Below are 27,932 nucleotides of genomic sequence, written 5' to 3' on the forward strand. Positions count from 1 at the left end.
GGCACCCAGCACCCTCTGTGTAAAAGATGTGCCTCGTACATCTCCTTTAAACCAATGCCCCCTTGTAACTGACTGTCTCACCCTGGGAAAAAGCTTCTGATGATCCACTCTGTCCTTGCCTCAAAATCTTGTAGACTTGTATCAGGTCGCCCTGCTCTGAGGGAAGAAAGTTCTCCCCATTTCTGTCTTAAATGGGAAATCCTTTATTTTGAAACTCTGCCTCCTAGTTATAGATTCTCCCACAAGGGAAACATGCTCAGGTGTGAACTAATAACAAATGCACTTGAGCCTTGAAGTCTGTTAAGGTGATTCTGATCTTCTACAAATCCTTAAACTCACATTGCACACTGAAGAGAGTTATCCTCACTGTTTGGGACATTTTCCTGGCCTAGGAAATGGCCTAGAAAGCCACTGCGTTCTATCAAGCTGGAAGGAGAAAATCTAAGAAGAATAAACGCAATGGAAAACCCATCATTGACCTGGCCACTGGATATGATAAAGGCACACCCTGCACAGGTGGCCCTGCATAATGCGCCTCATAACATAGAGCAGATTTAGGACTGAATCTTATAGTACAGAAAGAGACCATTCGGCCCATCGAGTCTGCACCAACCACAATCCCACCCAGGGCCTATCCCCATATCCCTAAATATTTTACCCACTAATCCCTCTAGTCTATGCATACTGGGCCACTAAGGGGCAATTTAGAATGGCCAATCAACCTAGCCCGCACATCTTTAGACTGTGGGAGGAAACTGGGGGAAACCCACGCAGACACAGGGAGAATGTGCAGACTTCACACAGACAGACTTATTTCTCACATAAGAGGCTTTTTACTCTTATGTGAGAAATAAAAGAATGACCAGGGTGAGGTTAGGGCCAGTCAAGGATAGTAGTGGGAACTTGTGCATGGAGTCAGAAGAGATCAGTGAGGCATTAAATGAATACTTTTCTTCAGTGCTCACTAAGGAGAGGGGCCATGTTTTTGAGGATGAGTGTGTGATACAGGCTGATAGGATGGAGGAGGTAGATGTTCTGAGGGAAGATGTATTAGCAATTTTGAAAAACCTGAGGGTGGATAAGTCCCCTGGCCCAGATGGGCCAGGTGTGTGGAAGGTTCTGATCAGAGGGCATGTAAAGACACTCTTTTTATACCCTTCTCTAATCAGAACCTTCCACACACCTGACGAAGGAACACCGTTTCTGAAAGCTTGTGGGATTACTATCAAATGAACTGGTTGGACCTAAACCTGGTGTTGTGAGACTTATTACTGTGTTTACCCCAGTCCAACGCCGGCTTCTCTACATCATGTTTCATAGAAGACAGAGTGTGGTGGTGGAGGGAAAATTTTCAGACTGGAGGCCAGTTACCAGCGGTGTACCACAGGGGTCAGTGCTGGGTCCTCAGCTATTTGTGATTTTTATCAATGACTTGGAAGATGGGGCTGAAGGGTGGGTTAGTAAATTTGCTGACGACACCAAGATTGGTGGAGTAGTGGATGAGGTGAAGGGCTCTTGCAGGCTGCAAAAAGACATTGATAGGATGCAGAGCTGGGCCGAAAAGTGGCAGATGGAGTTTAACCCTGATAAGTGTGAGGTGGTTCATTTTGGTAGGACAAACTTGAATGCAGATTACAGGGTCAACGGCAGGGTTCTAAGGAATGTGGAGGAACAGAGAGATCTGGGGGGGGGGGGGGGAGGGCGGCGGCGGCGGCACGGTAGCACAGTGGTTAGCACTGCTGCTTCACAGCTCCAGGGTCCTGGGTTTGATTCCCAGCTTGGGTCTCTGTCTGTGTGGAGTTTGCACATTCTCCTTGTGTCTGCGTAGGTTTCCTCCGGGTGCTCCAGTTTCCTCCCACAGTCCAATGATGTGCGGGTTAGGTTGATTGGCCGTGCTAAGAAATTGCCCCTTAGTGTCCAGGGATGTGTAGGTAAGAGGGATTAGTGGGTATAATATGTAGGGATATGGGGATAGGGCCTCAGTGGGATTGTGTTCGGTGCAGATTCGATGGGCCAAAGGGCCTCTTTCTGCACTGTAGGGTTCTATGATCTATATCCACAGATCTCTGAAGGTTGCCACTCAAGTGGATAGAGCTGTGAAGAAGGCCTATAGTGTGTTAGCGTTTATTAACAGGGGGTTTGAGTTTAAGAGCAGTGGGGTTATGCTGCAACTATACTGGACCTTGGTGAGACCACATGTGGAATATTGCATTCAGTTCTGGTCACCTCACTATAAGAAGGATGAGAGTGCAGAGGAGATTTACCAGGATGCTGCCTGGTTTGGAGGGTAGGTCTTATGAGGAAAGGTTGAGGGAGCTGGGGCTTTTCTCTTTGGAGCAGAGAAGGTTTATAAGATGATGAGAGGGATTGATAGAGTGAACATGCAGAGACTATTTTATCGGGTGGATGTAGCTGTTACTAGGGGGCATAACTATAAAGTTCATGGTGGGAGATATAGGAGGGATGTCCGAGGTAGGTTCTTCACTCAGAGAGTGGTTGGGGTGTGGAATACACTGCCTGCTGTGATAGTGGAGTCAGACACTTTAGGAACTTTCACGCAGTTATTGGATAGGCACATGGAGCACACCAGAATGATAGAGAGTGGGATAGCTTGATCTTGGGTTCAGACATAGCTCGGCACAACATTGAGGGCCAAAAGGCCTGTACTGGGCTCTAATGTTCTATGACAGTGACCTGAGCCGGGATTCCAACCCTGGTCCCTGGAGCTGTGAAGCAGCAGTGCTAACCATTGTGCTACCATGCCACCCACCTGAGGACTTGTACCAAAATGAGGAGAGCTGTCCTATAGGCTAGTCAAGCAACAACCTAACAGTCACACTCACCAAATCATGTCTTACAATCAATGTCCCAGCCTCTTCCTACACTATTACAACAATAATATTCTTACATTTTTATTTGTCCTTGAGGCTCCTTCCTATGCCAAGGATTTATGTACAGGGTCAGCAGTAAAAAGGATATTGGGTGCAGTCACCCATTCTTGTCACTAGGTGCCACTGTTGTGTAGTGATAGAATCTATGGTTCACAGAATGTCACTCTCAGACCTCTGCCTTCGCACACAGACTCTCCATCTTCATGCAAACTATGCCTGGCTTTTATTTGATTCGATTTATTTTTGTCACGTGTATTAACATTCAGTGAAAAATATTGTTTCTTGTGCGCTATACAGACTAAACATACCACTCATAGAGAAGGAAAGGAGACAGTGCAGAGTGTAGTGTTACAGACATAGCGAGGGTGTAAAGAAAGATCAACTTAATGCAAAGTAGGTCTATTCAGAAATCTGACAGCAGCAGGGAAGAAGCTGTTCTTGAGTCGGTTGGTACGTGACCTCAGACTTTTGTATCTTTTTCCTGATTGAAGAGGGTGGAAGAAAGAATGTCTGGGGTGCGTGGGATCCTTAATTATGCCAGCTGCTTTTAGAACATAGAACGTAGAAAAACTACACCACAAACAGGCCCTTCGGCCCACAAGTTGCACTGATCATATCTCTACCTACCAGGCCTACCTATAACCCTCAATCCCATTAAATTCCATGTACTCATCCAGAAGTCTGTTAAACGACCCTATCGAATCCGCCTCCGCCACCGACGGCAGCCGATTCCACTCTCCCACCACCCTCTGAGTGAAAAACTTACTCCTGACATCTCCTCTGTACCTACTCCCCAGCACCTTAAACCTGTGTCCTCTTGTAGTGACCATTTCAGCCCTGGGAAATAGTCTCTGAGAATCCACCCGACCTATACCTCTCAACATCTTATAAACCTCTATCAGGTCACCTCTCAACCTTCGTCTCTCCAAGGAGAAAAGACCGAGCTCCCTCAACCTATCTTCATAAGGCATGCCACCCAATCCAGGCAACATCCTTGTAAATCTCCTCTGCACCCTTTCAATAGCTTCTACATCTTTCTTGTAATGAGGTGACTAGAACTGTGCACAGTACTCCAAGTGGGGTCTTGTAAAGTTGCAGCATTATCTCCTGACTCCTAAATTCAATCCCTCAATTGATGAAGGCCAGTACACCATACGCCGCCTTGACCACATCCTCCACCTGCGAGGCCAATTTAAGAGTCCAATGGACCCGGACCCCAAGGTTCTTCCGGTCCTCAACACTGCTAAGATTCTTACCCTTGATATTATACTCCTTTTCCGAGACAGCGGGAAGTGTAGACAGAGTCAATGGATGGGAGGCTGGTTTGCGTGATGGATTGGGCTACATTCACAACCTTTTGTAATTCCTTGCAGTCTCGGGCAGAACAGGAGCCATATCAAGCTGTGATACAACCAGAAAGAAAGCTTTCTAGGAGGCACGGTAGCACACTGGTTAGCACTGCTGCTTCACAGCTCCAGGGACCTGGATTTGATTCTTGGTGGGGGTCACTGTGTGGAGTTTGCACATTCTCCTCGTGTCGGTGTGGGTTTCCTCCGGGTGCTCTGGTTTCTTCCCACAGTCCAAACGTGTGGGTTAGGTTGATTGGTCATGCTAAAACTGCCCCTTAGTATCCTGAGATGTGTAGGTTAGAGGGATTAGTGGGTAAAATATGTAGGCATATGGGGATAGGGCCTGGGTGGGATTGTGGTCGGTGCAGACTCGATGGGCCGAAGGGCCTGTTTCTGTACTGTGGGTTCTATGATTTCTATGCTTTCTATGGTGCATCTGTAAAAGTTGGTGAAAGTCGCAGCTGACATGCCAAATTTCCTTAGTCTTCTGAGAAAGTAGAGGCGTTGGTGGGCTTTCTTAACTATAGTGTCAGCATGGGGGGACTGGCGATTTCGACCCTTTCTACTTCTTGTAAACAGGGGCATGTTCTCCTTTACACTTCCTGAAGTCTTCGTTAGTTGACGTTGAGGGAGAGATTATTGTTGCTGCACCAGTTCATCAGATTCTCTATCTCATTCCTGTACTCTGCCTCATCATTGTTTGAGATCCAATCCACTATAGTGGTGTCATCAGCAAACTTGGCCACACAGACAGAGGTGTATAAGAAGTATAGTAGGGGGGTGAGAACACAGCTTTGTGAGATACCGGTGTTAAGAACGATCGTGGAGGAGGTGTTGTTGCCTATCCTTACTGATTGTGGTCTGTGAGTTAGGAAGTTCAGGATCCAGTCGCCGAGGCCCAGGCTACAGAGTTTGGAGATGAGTTTTGTCGGAATTATGGTGTTGAAGGCTGAGCTGTAGTCAATAAGTGGGAGTCTGACATAGGTGTCCTTGTTATTTAGGTGTTCCAGGGTTGATGGCATCTGCTGTGGACCTGTTGCGATAGGCAAACTGTAGAGGATCCAGGTAGTTTGGGAGGCTGGAATTGGTTCATGCCATGACTAACTTTTCGAAGCACTTCATAATGATGGATGTCAGAGCCACTGACTAATAGTCATTAAGACACGCTGCTTGGTTTGCTGAAGGTTGAAGGCTATGTCACATCGTTCTGAACTATTCCACCGCAAGCAGAACCACACCACGCAAATTCTTTTAATAATTTTAAACCCCTCAATTCAAGAACTTTTCAATCTTGGAAACTCATGGAAGTACACACTGTTTATGCAAATTTCCCTCAGAATTGAACCCTTTATACTCCATTGCCACCCTAATGAACTTGCCCTATCCCCACTAAGGCCAGTATATTCTTCCTGAGATGCTGTGTCCTTTGTTGGCTCTTTTATGGTTTTTATGACACACTTTTTGTTTCCCTTTGTTACCTGCCTTTTTACTTTTGCTTCCTTTTATGTTTTCCTTATTTGGTTGGATATTCATTCTATTTATTGGGTTAGGGTTTGGGTTTGTCATATGACTTGAAAGCCTCATTTTAATTTCATTTCCTGTGGAAATTTGCCTTGTCTGTTCCCAAGTTGCCTCCCGATTGAATGATTCCAATTGTCCCTCTTATTTTTCATCCAGTTCAAGTCATTTAGTTCCTTTTTTTTAATCCCAATTGTTAGTTTCTTTTCCTTGTCAGGTATTACTCTCATCCTGTCAAGTACCTTTAACTCGTTGCCTCTACTGTTCGGTTTTGATATAACACATACCTGTGTTCTGTTTGCTCTTTTCCTGCATCTGCTATCCTTACATTATGTTGTTACTGCCTGCTGTTTCCCTGAACCAGATCCAGCATTCCCCCTATTATTGGATTAAAAACACATGGATCCAGAATGTGGAAACCCTGCTTTCTTTCTGCCACCTCAACTCCTCTTATCCCAGCTGTAACATGATTCCAGCATTGCTGCTCTATCTCCTTGCTACAATTTGATAGTTTACAAAATATCCCCCATTGAGTAACTTAAACCAAACAAGTAAAGGTTTTGTCCACTCCATTACGCCTTCCCTGTGTTCTGGTACTGGAATGCAATGTTTGGTTAACATTCCCACCCGCCTTGCTCTCTCCAACTCTGTCCCTTCTGACTATTTTAGGAATTTTCAGCTTCTCACCTTACTTCCAGTCTCGGTCACACCTGTTAATGCTATCATATCATCATCTCCACTGCAACTTGTACATCTGGTTTTATTCAGGCTTAAAGACTGAAGTTCTGCATCATTGTAGCAGGACAGACTTTTTCAGTGGCAGGGACTGAATGCTGTCTTCAAGAAACAGGATTTTTAAAAAAACTCAAATTAGGGCAGTTCCCACAGAACACGTTGTGTTTAAAACACTTCCAGTAATTCAAAATCTATATTTATGTTAAACATTTCAAAATCCTCCTCTTGTCTAACAGTAAAACAGAGCAAGTGTTGTATTGGAAAACTTTTCATCATTTATAACTATTGATTAGCTTTAAAACAGTTTATTCCAACTTTTACTAGTTTCCACGTGCTTCGCTATTAATTTTGTAACTTGTCCGTTTCTCTGAAAAAAATGTTTCTTTGTGTCGCCACTGGACCTTTTGCCAATCACCTTAAACTTGTGCCCACTGAACATAAGAGACAGGAGCAGGAGTAGGCCATCTAGCCCCTCGAGCCTGCCCTGCCATTCAATAAGATCATGGCTGATCTGAAGTGGATCAGTTCCACTGATTACCAACCCTTCCATCACTGGAACAGCTCCTCTGTTTTTACTTCATTAGTGCCTGAAAGGATAGTAGAGGCAAGAGTCCTCACAGTATTTAAGAAGTATTTAGATGAGCACTTGAAGCAGCATAGCATACATGGCTACAGACCAAGAGCTGGAACTTGGGATTAGAATAGATAGGTGCAGACACAATAGGCTAAAGACCCTTTCGCTGTGCTGTAAAATTCTGTGACTCTAATATTGTGAATACCTCTGTCAAATCTCTTAATTTCTTTGCTGTGGGAGAACAATCCCAGCTCTCCTGTTGCTCCACATATTTGAGGTTTTTCACCTCTGGTAACATTCAAGTAAATCCCTCCTGCATCCTGACCAGAGTCTTAACATCCTTCCTAAAGTCTGGTGCCCAGGATTAGACACACTGCTCCATCCATCCTTAATTAGCATTTTATAAAGCTTCAGCATAACTTGCTTGCTTTTGTACTCGCATCATCGGTAGTCCCTTGTGTCATGGATAATTCTTTGAGGATGGTTGACTTTAAATGAGATATCAGTGTTGGTGTGTGTTCACAGATGGTTTACAATCTCTCTCTTAGTCTTACAATCTCTCCCACAGTAAGGCTATCAATTGGCCAGTAGAGAATGTGGCAGATTGTTGGTGTTGGCAGTTGTACTTTATTTTTGGTATTCTCTAATAATAACTGTTCTCTTTGATTGAAAGGTTTTTGCACTATTTTTGATGACTTGTTTGTGATTGGGCATCAGCTTTCAGTGTGTTAATGTTAACAGAGTAGACCTTGATGGGGGATTTGAGATTGTCTTTGAATTTTTTTTTGGCTCCCATGTGAATGGGCTCTCCAGCATTACTGTGTAGAACGGTAATGTATTGTTGATTGTGTATTGTTTCAATCAGGCAATCTGTCACCTCCATCTCAGTTGATGTGAGGTTATCATGGCCCCTGTACTTGACATTTTTATGTCTTGGTACATGCTCCTGTTCTTTTGTCCTCCCATTTATTTGTAAATCATTGTTGATGATGTACTAGGGACTTGATATGGCAGGCATAAGTTGTCCAAGCTTGAGCACTTAGAGAAGCTTGGAGAGAACCACTGCCCAATAGATTTTTGAGTTTAGTGCTGGGTCTGATGTCACAATCCTCAAACTTGAGGATGTAATTTACCACAATCTGAGCCAGCACTTTGGGTTCAGCAGTACATCTCTCATCAATGCCAGCTTCTTTGGGTTAGATAGCTTCCAACATACCAGATGTGAAGGACATCTTCCAGCATTTCACCATAAATCTCAACCACCTTCCTGAGCAATTAGAGATGGGCAATAAATACTGGCTTAGCCACTGACACCCACATTCTGTGAACAAATACTGAAAAAGCTTGAAGAAGAACCAGGATTTGAAGTAGTAGTGATGGACAACAAAGGCTAGGAAACTGAATTCCTCCCTGCAGTGCTAACAAAAATCCAAGAACTGTCACCTCAGATCAAAAGACAGCAAGACTCTCTTCCTGGATAGACAAGCATGTTGTAGAACTACCCAATCAGAATCCCACAGTGGACATATGCCTGTTGGAGAATCTCCCACAACATACAATCAGAAGTGAGTTATACAATAACCCAATGTTCAACGAGTGATAACTACTGTCGATCAGAAGAAAAGCAACAAAATTTCTAGTCCTGGCAATATCCCTGGGGAAGTACTGAAATATTGAGAGGACATACTAAGCTGTCTCACACATGCCATATTGGTGAAGCTCTGGCAAAATGAAGGAATTGCAAATTTCCTTAATGATTGCGGCCTTCAAGCAAGGAGACAAGTCAAAGTGCAGCAACCACAGGAATATGGCATTGCTTGCAACTGCTGCAAAATCTGAGCTAGGTTATTGTGTTAATGCCTCCCGCCCATTTCAGAGGAACAATCAACATGATCGTGTACTGAGTCTTCATTAATAAAGCCAGGATCCCAGCTACTTTTTGTTAGCAATCTTTTAAACTTGTCCTGCTGCCTGCAAGATTTCTATGCCTATACGACCAAGCCTCTTTGTTCCTTCACACACTTAAAAATTGTACCATTAAGTTCACATTGTCTCTCTCCATTTTCCTACATACATGTGTCACTCCCAATTTTTCTGTTAAATATTGCAATACATGTCTTCCTGAATTCTGCTGTTATTTGCCGCATTGTTCTTGTATTTTGTGTTTTATTCTGCAGACTTTGAAATATGCCTGCTATACCAAGCTCAGGTTATTATTTTACATCAGAGAAGCAGTGAGTTGCAGACCTGACCTGTGGGGAGCACTATTGCAGACTTCTCCCGTTTGAAAAAAATCTACTATTTAGCACTATTTGCTTTCTGTCCCTTAGCTAATTTGCATTACCAATGTCCCTTTAATCTTATGAGTTTTAATTTTGCTAACAAGTTACTCTGAGGCTCTTTGTCAAATGCCTCTTGAAGGTCCATGTACACAGTATCTAAATTAAAGTTTTATTTATTAGTCACAAATGGGCCTACATTAACACTGCAATGAAGTTACTGTGAATGTCACCAGACTCCAGTGCCTGTTGGATACACTGAGGGAAAATTTAGCATGGTCAGTGCACCTAACCAGCACATCTTTCAGACTGTGGGAGGAAACCAGAGCTCCTGGAGGAAACCCACGCAGACACAGGGAGAACGTGCAGCCTCCACACTGACAGTGACTCAAGCTGGGAATCAAACCCAGGTCCCTGGCATTGTGAGGCAGCAGTGCTAACCACTGTGCTGCTACTGCACTGCCCTCATCAATCCCCTGTTAATTCGTAAACATTTACAAACCTGTGCTGACTTTGTTATAAATCATATTTTTTCAAATGTTGATTAATTTTATCCCAGATTCTTGTCCTTTAAAATTCCTGAACAGGCAAAGTTAGGGTGGCCCTTGCTAAGTTTCTTCCTCTTTCCTTTGTTAATCAGTGCGTAATATTTGCAATCTTCTGGCAATTCCCCCATATCCAAAGACGATTGGAAGATTGTGACTAGATCCTCCATAATTTCCCCATTTGATGTTGTCACTATTTTGAGTTTGTTTTTTTAACTCCAAAGCACAAATCATTATAGTAAACTGTAAACACTGATCCATGTGGGACATTGCTTCCCACTTCTGCCACTCTGAATAAATACCCTTTACTCCCACCCTCTGCTTTCTGCCTTGAAGCCAGCAAGAAATTAATTCCGTCTCTTGTCCCAGGCTTCACAGTCTCTGATTTTATTCATTAATCTATTCAGGAGCACCTTATCAAATTGTATCTACTATATTACCATTATTACTTTTCCCTGTTACCTCCTCAAAAAATTCACTCCATAGAAATAATAGTAAGAGGAATTATTATTTAAAGGGTGAAAAGCTGCAGCATGCTACGGCGCAGAGGGACCTGGGGGTCCTTGTGCATGAGTCGCAAAAACCCAGTCTGCAGATGCAGCAGGTGATCAAGAAGGCGAATGGGATGCTGGCCTTTATAGCGAGGGGGATAGAATATAAAAGCAGGGAGGCCTTGCTGCAACTGTACAGGGCACTGGTGAGGCCGTAACTGGAGTGCTGTGTGCAGTTTTGGTCCCCACATTTGCGAAAGGATATATTGGCCTTGGAGGGAGTACAGAGAAGGTTCACCAGGCTGATACCGGAGATGAGGGGGTTAGCTTATGAAGAGAGATTGAATAGACTGAGTCTGTACTCATTAGAGTTCAGAAAGCTGCGGGGGAATCTTATAGAGACTTACAAGATAATGAAGGGGCTAGATAGGGTAGAGATAGAGAGGTTCTTTCCGCTTAGAAAGGATAGCAGAACTAGAGGGCATAGCCTCAAAATAAGAGGGTGGGGGGCAGTTTAGAACGGAGTTGAGGAGGAACTTCTTCACTCACAGGGTGGTGAATCTCTGGAATTCTCTGCCCATTGAAGTGGTGGAGGCTACCTTGCTGAATATATTTAAGTCACAGGTAGATAGATTTCTGATAGGGGAATTAAGGGTTATGGGGAGAAAGCGGGAAAGTGGAACTGATCCACTTCAGATCAGCCATGGTCTTATTGAATGGCGGGGCAGGCTCAAGGGGCTAGATGGCCTACTCCTGCTCCTATTCTTATGTTGGTCAAATGAGATCTTCCTCTTTGACATCTATTATTATGTTCCTTGTCTCTAGATGTTCTTCTAATTTTTCCTTTCGTAAGGATTCCATTATTTTTATTTTCACTGATGTTAAGCTGTCTGGTCTATAACTCCCTGGAAATATTCTGTTCCTCCTCTTAAATATATTTACATTAGTTATCTTGCTGGTCCTATGACACTAGATCTTTTTCTAAGGAGTTATTAAATATGCCCCTGCTATCTCTTCCTTAGATTTGGACCAGGGACTTTGTCCTCTGAGTTTGATGGCTTTATTCAATATTTCCACCTTGTTTATGATAAGAGCACTTTTCTCTTTGTTCATCTCATTCACTGTCATTTCTCCCTATTCCATCCTCCTAGTGAATACCATCAAGAAATAAACATTTAATATTTCTGTTATTTCTCCATTGTTACCTGTGACATTGTTCCCTCTACCTCTCCTGTTCTCGTCACAGTTTGCCCCGTTTTTATGGATGTGCCTGTAAACAACCTTCCTGTTTTGTTTAATGTTCCTTGAGAATTTAATTTCATAGTTCCTCTTTATTGACCTCATTGTTTTTTTACGTCTCTCCTGATCTCTTTGTACTCTGTCCTATCATACATTCCTTTGCTACGTACTTCACGTTTGCCTTTTTTTAACCCTCAATTATGCCTTTTTTCATCTGTGGAATCCCAGTAGTGTTTAGTTTATTCTTTCCGTTTAGCAGAAAATATTTTTCCTGCATTCAAACCATTGTTTTAACTATTTCCAATTGTTCCTCCACATTGTTGTTTACCCATTTTATTTTCTTAAGTTGCACTCTCAGCCACTTAAAATCAGCTTTTCTCCCATTTATTAGCATGGTTTGCTTTGTACTGATGTTTATTATCACCTTAAAGTGTATTGTTGAATGTCTTGTTGAAGTTGTGCAAGACATTGGTAAGGCCACCCTTGGAATACTGTGTGCAATTCTGGTCACCCTATTATAGAAAGGATATTTTTAAACTAGGAAGAGTGCAGAAAAGATTTACTAGGATGCTACCAGGACTTGATGGATTGAGTTATAAGGAAAGGCTGGATAGACTGGGACTTTTTTCTCTGGTGCGTAGGAGGCTGAGGAGTGACTTTATAGAGGTTTATAAAATAATGAGGGTATAGATCAGCTTGATGGTCAATATCTTTCCCCAAAAGTAGGGTAGTCTAAAACTAGAGGGCATAAGTTTAAGGTGAGAGGGGAGACATACAAAAGTGTCCAGAGGGGCAATTTTTTCACATAGAGGGTGGTGAGAGTCTGGAACAAGCTGCCAGAGGTGGTAGTAGTAGAGGTGGGTACAATTAAAAGACAACATTGTCTTTTAAAAAGCATTTAGATAGTTACATGGGTACGATGGCTATAGAGAGATATGGGCCAAATGCAAGCAATTGGGATTAGATTAGGGGTTTGGAAAAAAAAAGGGCAGCATGGGCAAGTTGGGCCGAAGGGCTGTTTCCATGCTGTAAACCGCTATGACTATTATAGCCATTCGTAATGATGCCTATTATCACCTTAAAGTGTATTATAGTCACTAATGCCTAGACGTTGCCCTACTTTAAATTTAATTTGTTTTGATTCATTCCCATTACTAGCTCCACTAGTGAATCTTCCCTTCCTGGGCTTTTTACATTAGACTAGAAGAGAGTTTTGTACACATTGTAGGAGCTCCAATCCTTTATCCTCTTTACCTACATCTTCTTTCCAGTTAGTATCAGGATGATTACAATCCCATGATTACAGTTTTAAATTATTTCACTCCATTCTCTAATATGTCATAAAAACAAAATATTGCGGATGCTGGAATCTGAAACAAAAACAGAAAATGCTGGAAAATCTCATCAGGCCTGACAGCCTCTGTGGGGAGAGAACAGAGCCAATGTTTCGAGTCTGGATGATCCTTCGTCAGAGCTTGTTTTTGTCGTTCCCTAATATGTTTGCCTTTCTCCCTCCATCTCCCTCCACTACTAGATGTTTGTAGATTACATCTATCAGTGTGATTGTTTCTGCATTGACAGATATAAAGTACCCTTTGGGTATCTCATTCACACCACCCTTCTTTTGGCTATTTTACGATTGATGTGTTTACAAAAAAACCTTCAAAGTCCCTTTTACATTGGTCGCTAACACTTTCTTTTTATCTCTCTTTGCTTTTTATTTCTCTTCTGTACTTTCTCCATTCAGCTTCTTTTTGTACTCAGTTATGAACCTTTCAGTTGTCCTATTCAATCTCTGTATCTTTAGACATCCAGGAAACTCCAGCTTTGGATGTCCTTCTTTTCTGGAATGTGTCTACTCTGAAACTGAACCATCTCTTCTTTGAAGCTCTCCCATTGTACAATTACTGATCAAGCTTCCTCTGATCGTCTCTCTTTTGAATTTGCTCCCTGGCTGTAAATCTGCTTTTCTTTATTTTAACATTGACCAGTCAGTGTGGCTTCAGTATTTCACAGTCTCATCGTGAAATGCAACTGAGCGACCTGGTTCTATTCTTTGAATGTCAAGTCCTGTTTTATGACTGTTGTATTCTCTCTACAGGAGTGAAGCACGATCTCCAGGGAATGTGAGCTATTTGCCAGCGTTCTTCACTAAGCTGGAGAACACTTCGCCAATGGTGAAGTCAAAAAAGCAGGAGATATTTCGTAAGTTGAACTCCTCTGGTGGCGGGGATTCTGACATTGGTAAGTTGGCCTCTTCTCCCTTACCTTACCTTGTTTTCCATCCTGATAAGTTGAAAAGAATGCATGCTTCCCCATTCGTCTAACCTCCCAGTACAAACAGGAATCTTACAGACAAAATGATGAATAGAACATAGAACATTACAGCGCAGAACAGGCCCTTCGGCCCACGATGTTGCGCCGACCAGTTAAAAAAAAACAACAACGACCCACTAACCTAAACCAATCCCTTTTCGTCCATAAACCTGTCCACAGACCTCTTAAACGCCCCCAAACTAGGCGCATTTACAACTGCAGCAGGCAGGGCATTCCAATCCCTCACCACCCTCTGGGTAAAGAACCTACCCCTGACATCTGTCCTATAACTACCCCCCCTTAGTTTAAATCCATGCCCCCTCGTGCTAGATTTTTCCATCAGAGGAAAAAGGCTATCACTATCCACCCTATCTAAACCTCTAATCATCTTATATGTTTCAATAAGATCCCCTCTTAGCCGCCTTCTTTCCAGCGAAAACAACCCCAAATCCCTCAGCCTCTCCTCATAGGATCTCCCCTCCATACCAGGCAACATCCTGGTAAACCTCCTCTGCACCCTCTCCAAAGCCTCCACATCCTTCCTGTAATGTGGGGACCAGAACTGCACACAATACTCCAAGTGCGGCCGCACCAGAGTTGTGTACAGTTGCAACATAACGCTACGACTCCTAAATTCAATCCCCCTACCAATAAACGCCAAGACACTGTATGCCTTCTTAACAACCTTATCTACTTGATTCCCAACTTTCAGGGATCTATGTACACATACACCTAGATCCCTCTGCTCCTCCACACTATTCAAAGTCTTCCCGTTAGCCCTATACTCAACACATCTGTTATTCCTACCGAAATGGATTACCTCACACTTCTCCGCATTAAACTCCATCCGCCACCTCGCGGCCCAGCTCTGCAACCTGTCTAAGTCTTCCTGCAAACTATGACACCCTTCCTCACTATCTACCACACCTCCGACTTTGGTATCATCAGCAAATTTACTGATCCACCCAACTATACCCTCATCCAGATCATTAATAAAAATCACAAACAGCAGTGGCCCCAAAACAGATCCCTGAGGCACACCACTTGTAACCGAACTCCATGATGAATATTTACCGTCAACCACTACCCTCTGTCTCCTATCCGCTAGCCAATTCCTAATCCAGTTCCCTAGATCACCCCCAATCCCATACATCTGCATTTTGTGCAGAAGCCTACCATGGTGAACCTTATCAAACGCCTTACTAAAATCCATATATACCACGTCCACTGCCTTACCCCCATCCACCTCTTTGGTCACTTTCTCAAAAAACTCAATAAGGTTAGTAAGGCACGACCTACCCGCCACAAAACCATGCTGACTATCTCCAATCAACTCATTACTCTCCAAATAACTATAAATCCTATCCCTAATAATTTTTTCCAAAACCTTGCCCACAACAGAAGTGAGACTCACCGGTCTATAATTCCCGGGGAAGTCTCTGTTCCCCTTCTTAAACAATGGGACAACATTCGCTAACCTCCAATCATCTGGAACTATACCAGAGGCCAACGACGACCTGAAGATCAGAGCCAGAGGCTCTGCAATCACTTCTCTTGCCTCCCAAAGAATCCTGGGGTAAATCCCATCCGGACCAGGGGACTTATCTATTTTCAGACCCTCCAGAATATCCAGCACATCCTCCTTATCAACTGTAACACTGTCAATTCTACTCCCCTGCAACCCAGTGTCCTCCTCAGCTATATCCATGTCCCCCTGCGTGAACACCGAAGAGAAATATTGGTTCAATGCTTCACCAATCTCCTCCGGTTCCACACATAACTTCCCTCTGCCGTCTATAACTGGCCCTAACCTTGCCCTAACCAACCTTCTGTTCTTGACATACCTATAGAACGCCTTAGGATTCTCCTTAACCCTATCAGCCAAAGTCTTCTCATGTCCTCTTTTAGCCCTTCTTAGCTCGCTCTTCAACTCCCTCCTAGCCAATCTAAAGCTCTCTAGTGCACTATCCGAGTGCTCACGTCTCATCCGAACATAAGCCTCCTTTTTCTTTTTAACCAATGAATCAACTTTTTTGGTGCACCACGGTTCCTTAGCCTTCCCAATTCCACCTTGCCTGACAGGGACATACCTATCACAGACTCGCAGTAGCTGCTCCTTGAAAAAACTCCACATTTCGGACGTTCCCAATCCCTGTAATCTCCTAGTCCAACCTATGTTTCCTAATTCTCTCCTAATAGCCTCATAATTACCCTTCCCCCAGCTAAAACCACTGGCCCGAGGTTCATGCCTATCCCTTTCCATCACTAAGGTGAACGTAACCGAATTGTGGTCACTATCACCAAAATGCACACCAACTTCCAAATCCAACACCTGATCTGGCTCATTTCCCAGCACCAAATCCAATATAGCCTCACCTCTAGTTGGCCTATCTACATACTGAGTCAAAATGGTGGCTAATTTTGTGTGGACATTAGTTACTAGGCAAGTGTTCTCCGTAACTCTTCAAGAAGGCCAGAACTATCAGGTAAGCAAGGGTATCATTTAGCTGATACAAGTTGCTATTCTCATCACTTGCAAGCACAGTGTTTTAGACTAAGGGTTTAACTGGAGTTGCAGAATAATTGCTGTCTGACAAGGGGAACAAATTAAGGTCAATATTCAACTTCCACGCACAAATTCCCTTCCCAGGTAATAGACAGTTATTGTTACTGGCACGCGAAGACCGTGAGTTACAGGAATTTTGCTATGTAATGTTATTCTCTTTTAAAGATGGCTTATGAAGCTGACAGCTGTCAGGCTTTCCAGTTCCACTGTCCTCTCATCACTTCTATCCCCTTGTTAACTATAACAAACTTCATTTTGTAGAGCTGCCATGAAAAATCAATTGATTTGTGATTATCCAACCATGCTGTCCAATAATCCTAATCAAAATCAGTCAAGAATGCCCTGCCTGCAGCACCTGTGGACTCGCCAACTTTAAGGGCGTTCAAATGGTCAGTGGATGGGCATATGGATAACATTGGAATAGTTTAGGTTAGAGGGTCATTAGATTGGTTCCACTGGTCGGCGCAACATTGAGGGCCGAAGGGCCTATACTGCGTTATTATGTTCTACGTAAGATCCCTGGTCATTTCTCATGCATCGTCAGCTCAGACTTTACTTTTACAAAGCACTGTTGTCAAGTCCACATGGATTTGGAGCCATCACATTATCAGTGATACAATTCCAGAATGTCATTTCTCACTGAGCACCACAAGCAAGTGATGTGAAATAGATTCAACAATTCTGGAGTTTGCAGAAATCACCTATCCCCACCCAGGACGTCAGGCAGTTACTGGGAGATTGTTTTGTGTAATGATCCTACTGGGTCATGTATGATCTGTATTTAACTTTGAAATAGAAATTTCTAACATGCAGGAATTCCTTGCCTATTCTAATTGGGTTTGTTGACCAGCGAGCAGCAGTATTGAAGGAATGTTGTTTGTGTGGAGCAGGGCCTGTGAGTGTATTACACGGTGTGATAGTGTTTGTGTGCTTAGAGTGATAGGGGAGCAGGGCCTGTGAGTACATTACACAGTGTAATGTGATAAACAGCATCACCTGTCATCACAACTGACCACAAGCTACATCAACCTGTTCAATGAACGTGCTCAGAGGTCATCTCACTTTCGAGCTTGGTTGAGGTAGGGTGAGGTAGTGTTTGGTGTAAATTAATATCAGCTCAAAGGGGGTGTACAGGTCTTTGAGGCATGATTGAATATCAATGGTAATTGTATTAGAAAGGGCATTTCACTTTGTTGATCGATGTTAAAGCTGAAGTAACTCTGTACACGTTATCAACACGGACTGAGTCCAATAACAGATTCCAGTGAAAGGGCTTAGATCTATTTTAACTCTGATTCAGAGAATTTGCTCTATCTAATTATCACTCTGCTTGTATATAAGGATTAAAATGGTGGATGGGGAATAGATGAAGTGTCGAGATAGTAAGTGCTACCAAACTGCAGAGGTGGTTTGATTCAAAATATAACTGAATTGCAGCAAATGTTTGGAAGAATTTTCTTCCAGCGTGTGAATAGTGGGATGGAGGAACTTCCAAGTGTTTGGGGAAACTACCAAATTAGCTGATCTCATTTAGGAATAATTATTAGGTCACGTGTGTACAGTATGTCTTCGGGAACGTCACAGCCAGTGAGTTACTTTTCAAATGTAGTCACTGTTTTTTATGTAACGTCATAAGCAATGTCATAAACAATGGTACAACCTGCTGACTTCCTAGAACTCTTTGTCTCATCAGTCATACCTTTATCTTGTCCTTTGATAGAACAGAAGGTGGTCAGTGACTCCTTCATCCCTGACCTCGTCTTAATCATACAGCCCTAGGCTATGTGGAGTCAGCTTTATCGGGTCTTGACCTTCTCCGACCTTATTCATGTCTTAGGTTATGCAGAGTCAGTTTTCCTTATTTTGTACCAAATACTTGACCAATTTTCCCATCATGCCACTACTTCATTTGTACAACTTCACAATCATAAATAGCTGTTAAAACCATCAGGTTCCGTAATATCCTTTAGGGAAAGAAATCTGCCACTCTTATCCAGTCTGGCTTTAATGTAACTCCAGACCCATAGCAATGTAGTTGACTCTTAACTGCTCTTCGGAATGGCCTAGTCCACCACCTTCACAAGAACAGTTAGAAATGGACAATAAATACTGGCTTTGCCAGGAACTCCTGCATGCTGAAAGCATTTTTAAACTACTGAATTAAATGGTCTGATAATCTGTTTCCTTCATGTTGATTGAGCAATAAATACACCAAGATACTGGGAGAACTCCCATGTGTCTCTTGTTATTGGTGGAAGCTGTATTTGTGAGCCCTCGAATGATCAGCCTGCTAACAATCACTCTGAGACTTGGCTAAAGTATCAGAGGTCAGATAACTTCAGAGAATAATTATACAGGATATTAGTTTTTATTTCTCTATGAAGTATACAGGAGCTTGGAATTTGCAGAGACAACAGCTGTGTGCATGGCACATACAGATTAGATTCTAATCAGTCAAATACATCCCAGCACTATTCTGGTGAAAGCTTACACACACCTCAGTTGTGAGCTGTGATTTAATACTTTGTTCTCTCAAAGAACAAATAAAGCATTTAACCTTCTGTAGAAAAGTCAGAGTGCAGTATCGATTCCAAGTATCTGATTAGTCAGCAATGTTAAACCGCAAAAGACTATTCAACCTCATATTCAAAAGCAAAATACTGGATGCTGGAAATCTGAAATAAAATCAGAAAATGTCAGAAATACTCTGATCAAAAAGTATCTTTAGAGAAAGAGAGAGGCACAGAGTTCATGTTTCAGGTCCAGGCCACTTGCTCAGAATTAAAAAAGCTTAGAGATGAAACAGTAAGCAAGTACAGAGGAGGGGGTGTGAAAGAACAAAAAGGGAGTCATTGAATGGAAGATAGACAACATAAAATGACCAGTGGGAATGGAGCAGACTCATGCTTGACTCTTGAAAGTGAGAAGGGAATGCTGCTTACCAAACTGGAACTGAATGACTTTCTGACTTCATTCCAGCAATTTGCATCCTTCCAGTAGAACCCGACCTCTGAGTGCGCACCCAATGACTCTCATGGGGGCAGCCATTCACAAACAGTAAGGAAGTTGCCTGCTCCTTCTTCCAGGACCAGGTGGGGTAGTATAGAGCAGAATCAAGTGCTCGTTAGCTCAGTTCAGCCTGACCATCATTAGTGAGACATGGCATAATCAAAAAAAAAACATTTCAAAATAAACTTTGCTCCTGAACTGTGGTGTTTAGCTATTCAATCAGCTTTGTGATCACACACTAACAAGTTCTCTTTTTACTTTCAGCTAATGCTCAGCCTGGGACCGAGATCTTTAACTTGCCTGCAGTGACATCATCAGGTAAGATCTGGTTAAGATGAGAAATAGGAGTAAGGTTCAGCTATTCTGTCCTTCAAGCTTGCTCCTCTGGTTTATAAGATAACATAAGAACATAAGAAATAGGAGCAGGAGTAGGCCATCTAGCCCCTCGAGCCTGCCCCGCCATTCATTAAGATCATGGCTGATCTGAATGAATCAGTTCCACTTTCCCACTTGCTCCCCATAACCCTTAATTCCCTTGTCTATCAGAAATCTATCTACCCGTGACTTAACAATATTCAATGAGGCAGCCTCCACCACTTCAGTGGGCAAACAATTCCAGAGATTCACCACCCTTTGAAGAAGTTCCTCCTCAACGCTTCTATAAACTGCAGCCCCCCCCTCCCCATTATTTTGAGGCTGTGCCCTCTAGTTCTGGTTTCCTTTCTAAGTGGAAAGAATCTCTCTACCTCTACCCTATCTAGCCCCTTCATTATCTTGTAAGTCTCTAAAAGATTCCCCCCTCAGCCTTCTAAACTCCGAGTCCAGGCCCAGTCTGTTTAATCTCTCCTCATAAGCTAACCCCCTCATCTCCGTTATCAGCCTGGTTGAACCTTCTCTGCACTCCCTCCAAGGCCAATATATCCTTTCGCAAATAAGGGGACCAAAACTGCACGTAGTACTCCAGCTGCGGCCTCACCAGTGCCCTGTACAGTTGCAGCAAGACCTCCCTGCTTTTATATTCTATCCCCCTCGCTATAAAGGCCAGCATCCCATTCGCCTTCTTGATCACCTGCTGCACCTGCAGACTGGGTTTTTGCGATTCATGCACAAGGAACTCCAAGTCCCTCTGCACAGTAGCATGCTGCAGCTTTTCGCCTTTTAAATAATAATCCCTCCTACTATTATTTCTTCCAAAGTGGATAACCTCACATTTGCTACCGTTATACTCCATCTGCCAGGTCCTCGCCCACTCACTCAGCCTATCCAGATCTCTCTGCAGACTTTCCACGTCCTCCAATCAATTCGCTTTTCCACTCATCTTCGTGTCATCAGCAAATTTTGTTACCCTACACTCAGGCCCCTCCTCCAGATCATCTATGTATATGGTAAACAGTTGAGGCCCCAGCACCGATCCCTGCAGCACTCCACTAGTCACCAACTGCCAACCAGAAAAGCACCCATTGATTCCAACTCTCTGCTTCCTCTTAGATAGCCTTGGAGGGAGTGCAGAGGAGGTTTACTAGGCTGATACCGGAGTTGAGGGGGTTGAGCTATGAGGAGAGGCTGAATAAACTAGGCTTGTACTCGTTAGAGTTTAGAAGAATGAGGGGAGATCTCATTGAGACGTATAAGATGATGAATGGGATGGATAGGATAGAGGTGGAGAGACTCTTCCCGCTCAGAAAGGATAATAGGACTAGGGGGCACAGCCTCAAGATTAAGGGGGGGGGGTGCGGTTTAGAACGGAGTTGAGGAGGAACTTCTTCACTCAAAGGGTGGTGAATCTCTGGAATTCTCTGCCCGTTGAAGTGGTGGAGGCTACCTCGCTAAATATTTTTAAGACGTGGGTTGATGGGTTTTTGATAAGAGAGGGGATTAAGGGTTATGGGGAGAGGGCGGGAATGTGGAACTGAGCCATGACAGATCAGCCATGATCTTATTGAATGGCGGGGCAGGCTCGAAGGGCTAGATGGCCTACTCCTGCTCCTATTTCTTATGTTCTTATAGCCAATCCTTAATCCACACTAACACTTTACCCCCAACTCCGTGTACCCTTACCTTCTGCAGCAACCTTTTGTGAGGCACCTTATCGAACGCCTTCTGGAAATCTAAAAACACCATGTCCGCTGGTTCCCCTCTGTCAACCGCACTAGTCACATCTTCATAAAAATCCAGTAAATTCGTCAAACACGACTTCCCCTTCATGAATCCGTGCTGCGTCTGCTTGATCAAACCATTCTTTTCTAGGTGTCGTGCTATTTCTTTAATGATGGATTCTAGCATTTTTCCAACTATGGACGTTAAGTTAACCGGCCTATAATTCCCTGCCTTTTGTCTGCTACCTTTTTTAAACAGCGGCGTAACATTAGCTGTTTTCCAATCTTCTGGCACTTGCCCGGAGTCCAGTGAATTTTGATAAATAATTACTAACGCATCTGCTATCATCTCTGCCATTTCTTTCAAAACCCTGAGATGCATTCCATCCGGTCCTGGGGACTTGTCTACCTTCAGTCCCATTAGTCTACCAAGCACTACCTCTCTAGTAACAGTAATTGTATTAACGACTTCACCTCCTACCAACTCTCTATTTTTAATATCCGGTAAGCTATTTGTGTCCTCCTCTGTGAAGACCAACACAAAAAACTTAATTAAAGTCTCAGCCGTTTCCTCATTTCCCACCATTAAATCCCCCATCTCATCCTCCAAGGGTCTAACATTCACTCTAGCCACTCTCCTTTATATATTTGTAAAAACTCTTACTATCATTTTTTATATTTGGAGCTAGTTTAGCTTCATATTCTATCTTTCTTTATCGCTTTCTTAGTCATTCTTTGTTGTTTTTTAAATCTTTCCCAACCTTCTAATTCCCCACTATTTTTAGCCACTTTGTACGCATTGGTTTCTAATTTAATACTCTCCTTTATTTCCTTTGTTATCCACGGCTGGTTATCCCTTTTCTTATTGTCCTCCTTTATCACCGGAATATATTTTTGCTGCTGAAAAAGATTTTAAAAATCCTCCACTGTTCCTCAGCTGTCCTACCAACCAATCTGCGCCCCCAATCTACATTAGCCAATTCCGCCCTCATCTTATCATACTACCCTCTGTTCAAACAGAGGACACTGGTTTGGGACCCTACTTTCTCACCCTCCATCTGTACCAGAAATTCAACCATATTGTGATGACGACTGATCTTCCTCAAGGCCAGTGAGCTTGACGTCCGTGGTAGGGAAATTGTTGGAGAGAATTCTTAGAGATAGGATGTATGCGCATTTAGAATGGATAATCCCATTAGTGATAGACAGCATGGTTTTGTAAGAGGGAGGTCATGCCTCACAAATTTGGAGGAGTTTTTTGAGGAGGTGACAAAAACGGTTGTCGAGGGAAGTGCCGTGGATGTGGTCTATCTGGATTTCAGTAAGGCATTTGACAAAGTCCCTCATGGCAGTTTGGTGCAAAAGGTTAAATCTCTCAGGATAAAAGGAGAGGTGGCTAGATGGGTGGAGAACTGGCTTGGCCACAAGAGACAGAGGGTAGCAGTGGAGGGGTCTTTATCCAGCTGGAGGTCTGTGACTGGTGGTGTTCCGCAGGGCTGTGTACTGGGACCTCTGCTGTTTGTGATATATATCAAATTATTTGGAAGAAGGTGTAACTGGAGTGATCAGTAAGTTTGCGGGCAACACAAAGATGGCTGGACTTGCGGATAGTGATGAACATTGGCAGAGAATACAGCAGGATATAAATAGGCTGGAAAATTGGGCGGAGAAATGGCAGATGGAATTTAATCCAGATAAATGCGAAGGGATGCATTTTGGTAGAACTAATGTAGGGGGGAGTTATACAATAAATGGCAGAACCATCAGGAGTATAGACAGACAGAGGGACCTGGGTTTGCAAGTCCACAGATCCTTGAAAGTGGCTGCACAGATGGAGAAGGTGGTGAGGAAGACATATGGCATGGTTGCCTTTATAGGCTGGGGCACAGAGTATAAAAATTGGCATCTGATGTTACAGCTGTATAGAACGTTGGTCAGGCCAGATTTGGAGTACGACGTCCAGTTCTGGTCACCACACTACCAGAGGGATGTGGAGGCTTTGGACAGACTACAGAAAAGTTTTTCCAGGATGTTGCCTGGTATGGAGTGTCTTAGCTATGAGGAGAGATTGGGTAAACTAGGGTTGTTCTCCCTGGAAAGACGGAGAATGAGGAGAGATCTAATAGAGGTGTATAACATTATGAAGGGTATAGGTAGGGTGAACAGTGGGAAGCTTTTTCCCAGATCGGAGGTGACAAACACGAGGGGTCACAGGTTCGAGGTGAGGGGGGGTGAGGTTTAACTCAGATATCAGAGGGACGTATTTTACACAGAGGGTGGTGGGGCCTGGAATGCGCTGCCAAGCAAGGTGGGAGAGGCAGGCACGCTCGGATCATTTAAGACTTATCTGGATAGTCACATGAACACACTGGGAATGGAGGGATACAAACGAATAGTCTAGTTGGAAGCATGAGCGGTGCAGGCTTGGAGGGCCGAAGAGCCTGTTTCCTGTGCTGTATTGTTCTTTTTTCCTCCTTTCTGCACTATCCCCTCATCCCTTGGTTTCCTTAGTCTCTACAAATCTATCAGTTCTCTGTTGTAGAGAACTCCAAAGATTCACAAATGGTTGAATATAACCCTCAAATCCTGACCTCAAGTTTTAAACTCCTAGCCAGAGAAAACACCCTCCCCAAAATCTACCTTGTCAAGTCCTTAAGAATTTTATTTGACAAGTTTCAGTCAGGTCATGCCTCATTCTTCTGAATTCTAGGGGATATAGACCAAGTCTACCAATCTTTCTTCATAGGACAATCCTCTAATTCCAGGAATCAGTCAAGTGGACATTTGTTGTACTCTCTGCAAGGCACCTAAAGCCTTCTTTAGATAAGGAAACCAAAATTCCAGGTGTTGCCTCATCAAGGCCTTATTTCATTTGAGTCAGATTTTTGCCCTTGAATTCCTATCCCTTTATAACAAAGGCAAATACATAATTTGCTTTCCTCGCCACTTGCTACACCTGCACTTTAACTTTTTTGTGAGTGGAGTGCAATGATCCTGGATTTCTCTGAACATCAACATTACCCAGTCTCTCATCAATTAGTAAATACTCTGCTTTCTATTTTTGCCATTAAAGTGGGATAACCACATTCCATCTACCACCTTCTTGTCCACTCATTCAATCTGATTATATCCCTTTGCAGTCTCTGCTCTTCCTCTCAGCTTACTTCCCCACCTCAACTTTGTACTATCGGCAATTCTGGATACATTACATTCAACTCTTCACCTAAGATGTAAATATAGATTGTCAGTAGTTGAGGCCCCAGCACTGACTGCAGTCTGCCAATCCAAAAATGACCCACATATTCATAATCTGTTTTCTCTCTTAACCAATCGTCTATCAATGTTAGCTTATTACCCTCAATCCTGTGAGCTCTGATTTTGCACTGTGTGACACCGTGGTGAGCACCAGTTGTTACAGACGGCCACCTCCTATAAGTTGCTTCAGCTATATCCCAGGTACAATCCATGTGTCAATACTAAATGTTTCCTGCACAAAAGCAGCATACTGACACTCGCATCAGACAGGTTCATGTTGTGGCTCACTCCACAAGTTCACGGTCTCTCACAAACCATTCGGAGAGATACTGGGGGAACTCTGGACACAGTTTCCAGCTCAAACAGTGCTGAAATTTTGAGTCCTCAGCCCTCATTCATGTCTGAATCATTGAAAAATCTGGTCCAGTACAAGTCCTGTCCAAGTACTATATCCAGATGATTCCTTGTGATCATCCACATACCTTTTTGTGACTTTATTACATTGATTTTATGTGGTGTCCCTGAACAGGTCCTTGAGAAGGTGGTGATAAGCTGCCTTTTTGACCAGCGCAGTCTGCAGAGGGATACCCACAGTGCTGTTAGAGAGGGAGTCCCAGAATTTTGACCCAGCGACGGCGAAGGAACAGTGATATATTTCCAAGTCTGGGTCAAGTGTCAGGGGAATTTGCAGCTCGTGGTATTTCTGTGCACCTGCTGCCCTTGTTCTTGGTGGCAGAGGCTGCAGGTTTGGAAGGTGCTCTCAGAGTTGATGCAGTGTATCTCGCATTGAGTGGCACACTGAACTTGACAAATACCTTCCACCCATCACCTCTAAACCCGGGCCAACGCCGGCTATTGATTAAACAATTCCTCAATTTAATATTCTAATTCTTGTTTTAGGACCATCCATGTTCTTGCTAACTCTACATCTCTGTAATCTGGGATACGTGCAATCCTTCAATTCTGCCTTCTTTGTGCACCCCTATTTTCATCATTCCAATATTCCCTAAACTCTGGAATTCCATCCCTAAACCTCTCTTTCTTACTTTAAGATGCTCCTTAGAACTTCCCTCTTTACCAAGCTGTTGGCAATCCGCCTAATGTTGCTTTATGTGGCTTGGTGTTGAGTTTGCTTTATAACACTCCTGTCAAGCGTACTGGAAAATTTAAGTACATTTAAAACGTTATATAAAAACAAGTTAATATTGTTCTGAGGAATCTGTGTGACTGATGGGATGACAATTGCGAGCACCAGTAAAAGAAGTAAATATCCTGCAGTAGGTGGAGATAAAATGAATCCAGCACAGCAGACTATCCCTGCAAAACATGCACCACTGATCACAGCAGTGAGACACGCAGCTGACAGACTGCTCCCAGTCCCTGTTCAGCACACGGTCCAAAGAGCCAGAATTTATCAGGCCCCCAATTTGATTCTCCAAGCAAATCATTGGTGGCTCTTTGTTGGTTCCCACAGAGAAAAGCTCCAATTAATACATGTTTGAGTGTATCTCATGAGGTTGCATGTTTCTAGTTTGTATGTCTGTAGAAGGTCTGCGTGTCGGTGTGTCTGGGGGTTATGTATCAATGTGTATCTGGGGATTGTGCATCGGTCCAGGGGTAGGGAGATGCATGACATTGTGCCTGTAAGGGAGGGATGGGTGCATGTTGGTGTGCCTGTAATGGGATGTGTTTCATTGTTTTGGTTACGGAGTAGTGGGAGGTTGTATTTCAGTGTGTCTGCAGAGGAGTGCATATCACTGTGTCTATATCAGGGTCCATGTCAGTGTGCCTGTAGGAATTATGTATATTTGTGTGTATGAACACGCAAATCTGAAAGGTTGTGCATGTGCTGCTCTGTCAGGGGATTCTTCTGTATCTGTAGGGTGTAGGGGTGTATCTGTAGGGTGTAGGGGTGTATCTGGCAGGTGCCTGCATGCGGGAAGATGCCTTATCTTTTGCACCGATGTGCTGGGCTCCTCCATTATTGAGGATGGAGATATTTGTGGAGCCGCCGCCGCCCCCAGCGAGTTGTTTAATTGTCCACCACCATTCACAGCTGGATGTGACAGGACTGGAAAATTGCTTAGCTGTCCACTACTTGCTGTTTGGCAAATAGTCCTGTTTAGTAGCTTCACCAGGGTGACACCTGTTTTTAGATTTGCCTGGTGTTGCTCCTGGCATGCCCTCCTGCACTCTGCATTGAACCAGGTTATTTGTCTCTAGGGTTCTCTGTGCGTGTGTCTGTCTGTAGGACTGTGTGTGTGTGTGGCGGTTTGGTGTTTGTGTGTCTGTTTGCCTGGGTGTGCATGTCTGTCTGTCTGTAGGATTGTGTCCCTGTCTGTTGTGGTGTGCCTGTCTTAGAGGTGTGCAAGTCATTCAGTAGGAGTTTGTGTGTCTATAGGGTTGTATGTGTGTGTCCATCTGTAAAGGAATGCGTTTGTATCTAGGGATGTCCATGTCTGTCTATCAGTAGGGCTGTGTATGTGTGTGTGTCTCTGTAGTGGTGTGTGTGTCTCTGTCTGTAAAGGTGTATGTGTCTCTGTCTGTAGAATTGTGTGAGTGTGTGTGTGTCTGTCTGTATGTGTCTCTGTGGGATGTCTTTCTGCCAGTTTACTGTCTGTGGGGTGCCTCCGTCTGTAAAGATGTGTCCTGTGTAACTTGCTTCCTTGCGTAGCTAACCTTGTTTGCCTGGGAAGATTGTGATTTACTGATTTGTAAAAATGTGCTGATTTTCTACAATCAGATCAAAACATTGTAGGTGCATTTGTCAAAATCAATTGTAAAAAGTTCAGCTGCTAAAACCCAATTATCTTTCTTTCTTTTGCCCCAGGTGTGGTTTCGTACAAAAAAGGTGCGTCATCTTATTTAACAATCTAGCCACAATTCTCAGATAATTGTACTTTCTGAACTAGTTTCATTGCAAGGTAGCGGGATAACTGACCACACTTTTCGCTCTGTGAACTTGTCCAGAGGGGGGTCTGATTGAACAAGATGAGATACCAATCCATGACCAGACACAGGTTGTTCACAAGTTTGCTCAGTCTACAAAAGAGGATGTTAGTGGGTGGG

At 43.5% G+C, this 27,932-nt stretch overlaps 1 protein-coding gene across 12 annotated transcripts in view; it reads left to right on the forward strand.

Moving 5' to 3' along the window:
• ncor1 (nuclear receptor corepressor 1) overlaps nt 1–27,932 on the forward strand; it is a 345,530-nt gene that overhangs the window by 306,202 nt on the left and 11,396 nt on the right. For all 12 annotated transcript variants that reach the window (XM_080211013.1, XM_080211017.1, XM_080211019.1 and 9 more), the window contains 3 exons: nt 13,723–13,865; nt 19,777–19,830; nt 27,694–27,714. In XM_080211013.1, the coding sequence (XP_080067139.1) occupies nt 13,723–13,865; nt 19,777–19,830; nt 27,694–27,714 (218 nt within the window). The remainder of the gene's footprint in view (nt 1–13,722; nt 13,866–19,776; nt 19,831–27,693; nt 27,715–27,932) is intronic.

The sequence above is a fragment of the Carcharhinus amblyrhynchos genome, chromosome 23 (genome assembly GCF_965287045.1).
Source record: "Carcharhinus amblyrhynchos chromosome 23, sCarAmb.v2.hapA, whole genome shotgun sequence".
NCBI lineage: Eukaryota > Metazoa > Chordata > Chondrichthyes > Carcharhiniformes > Carcharhinidae > Carcharhinus > Carcharhinus amblyrhynchos.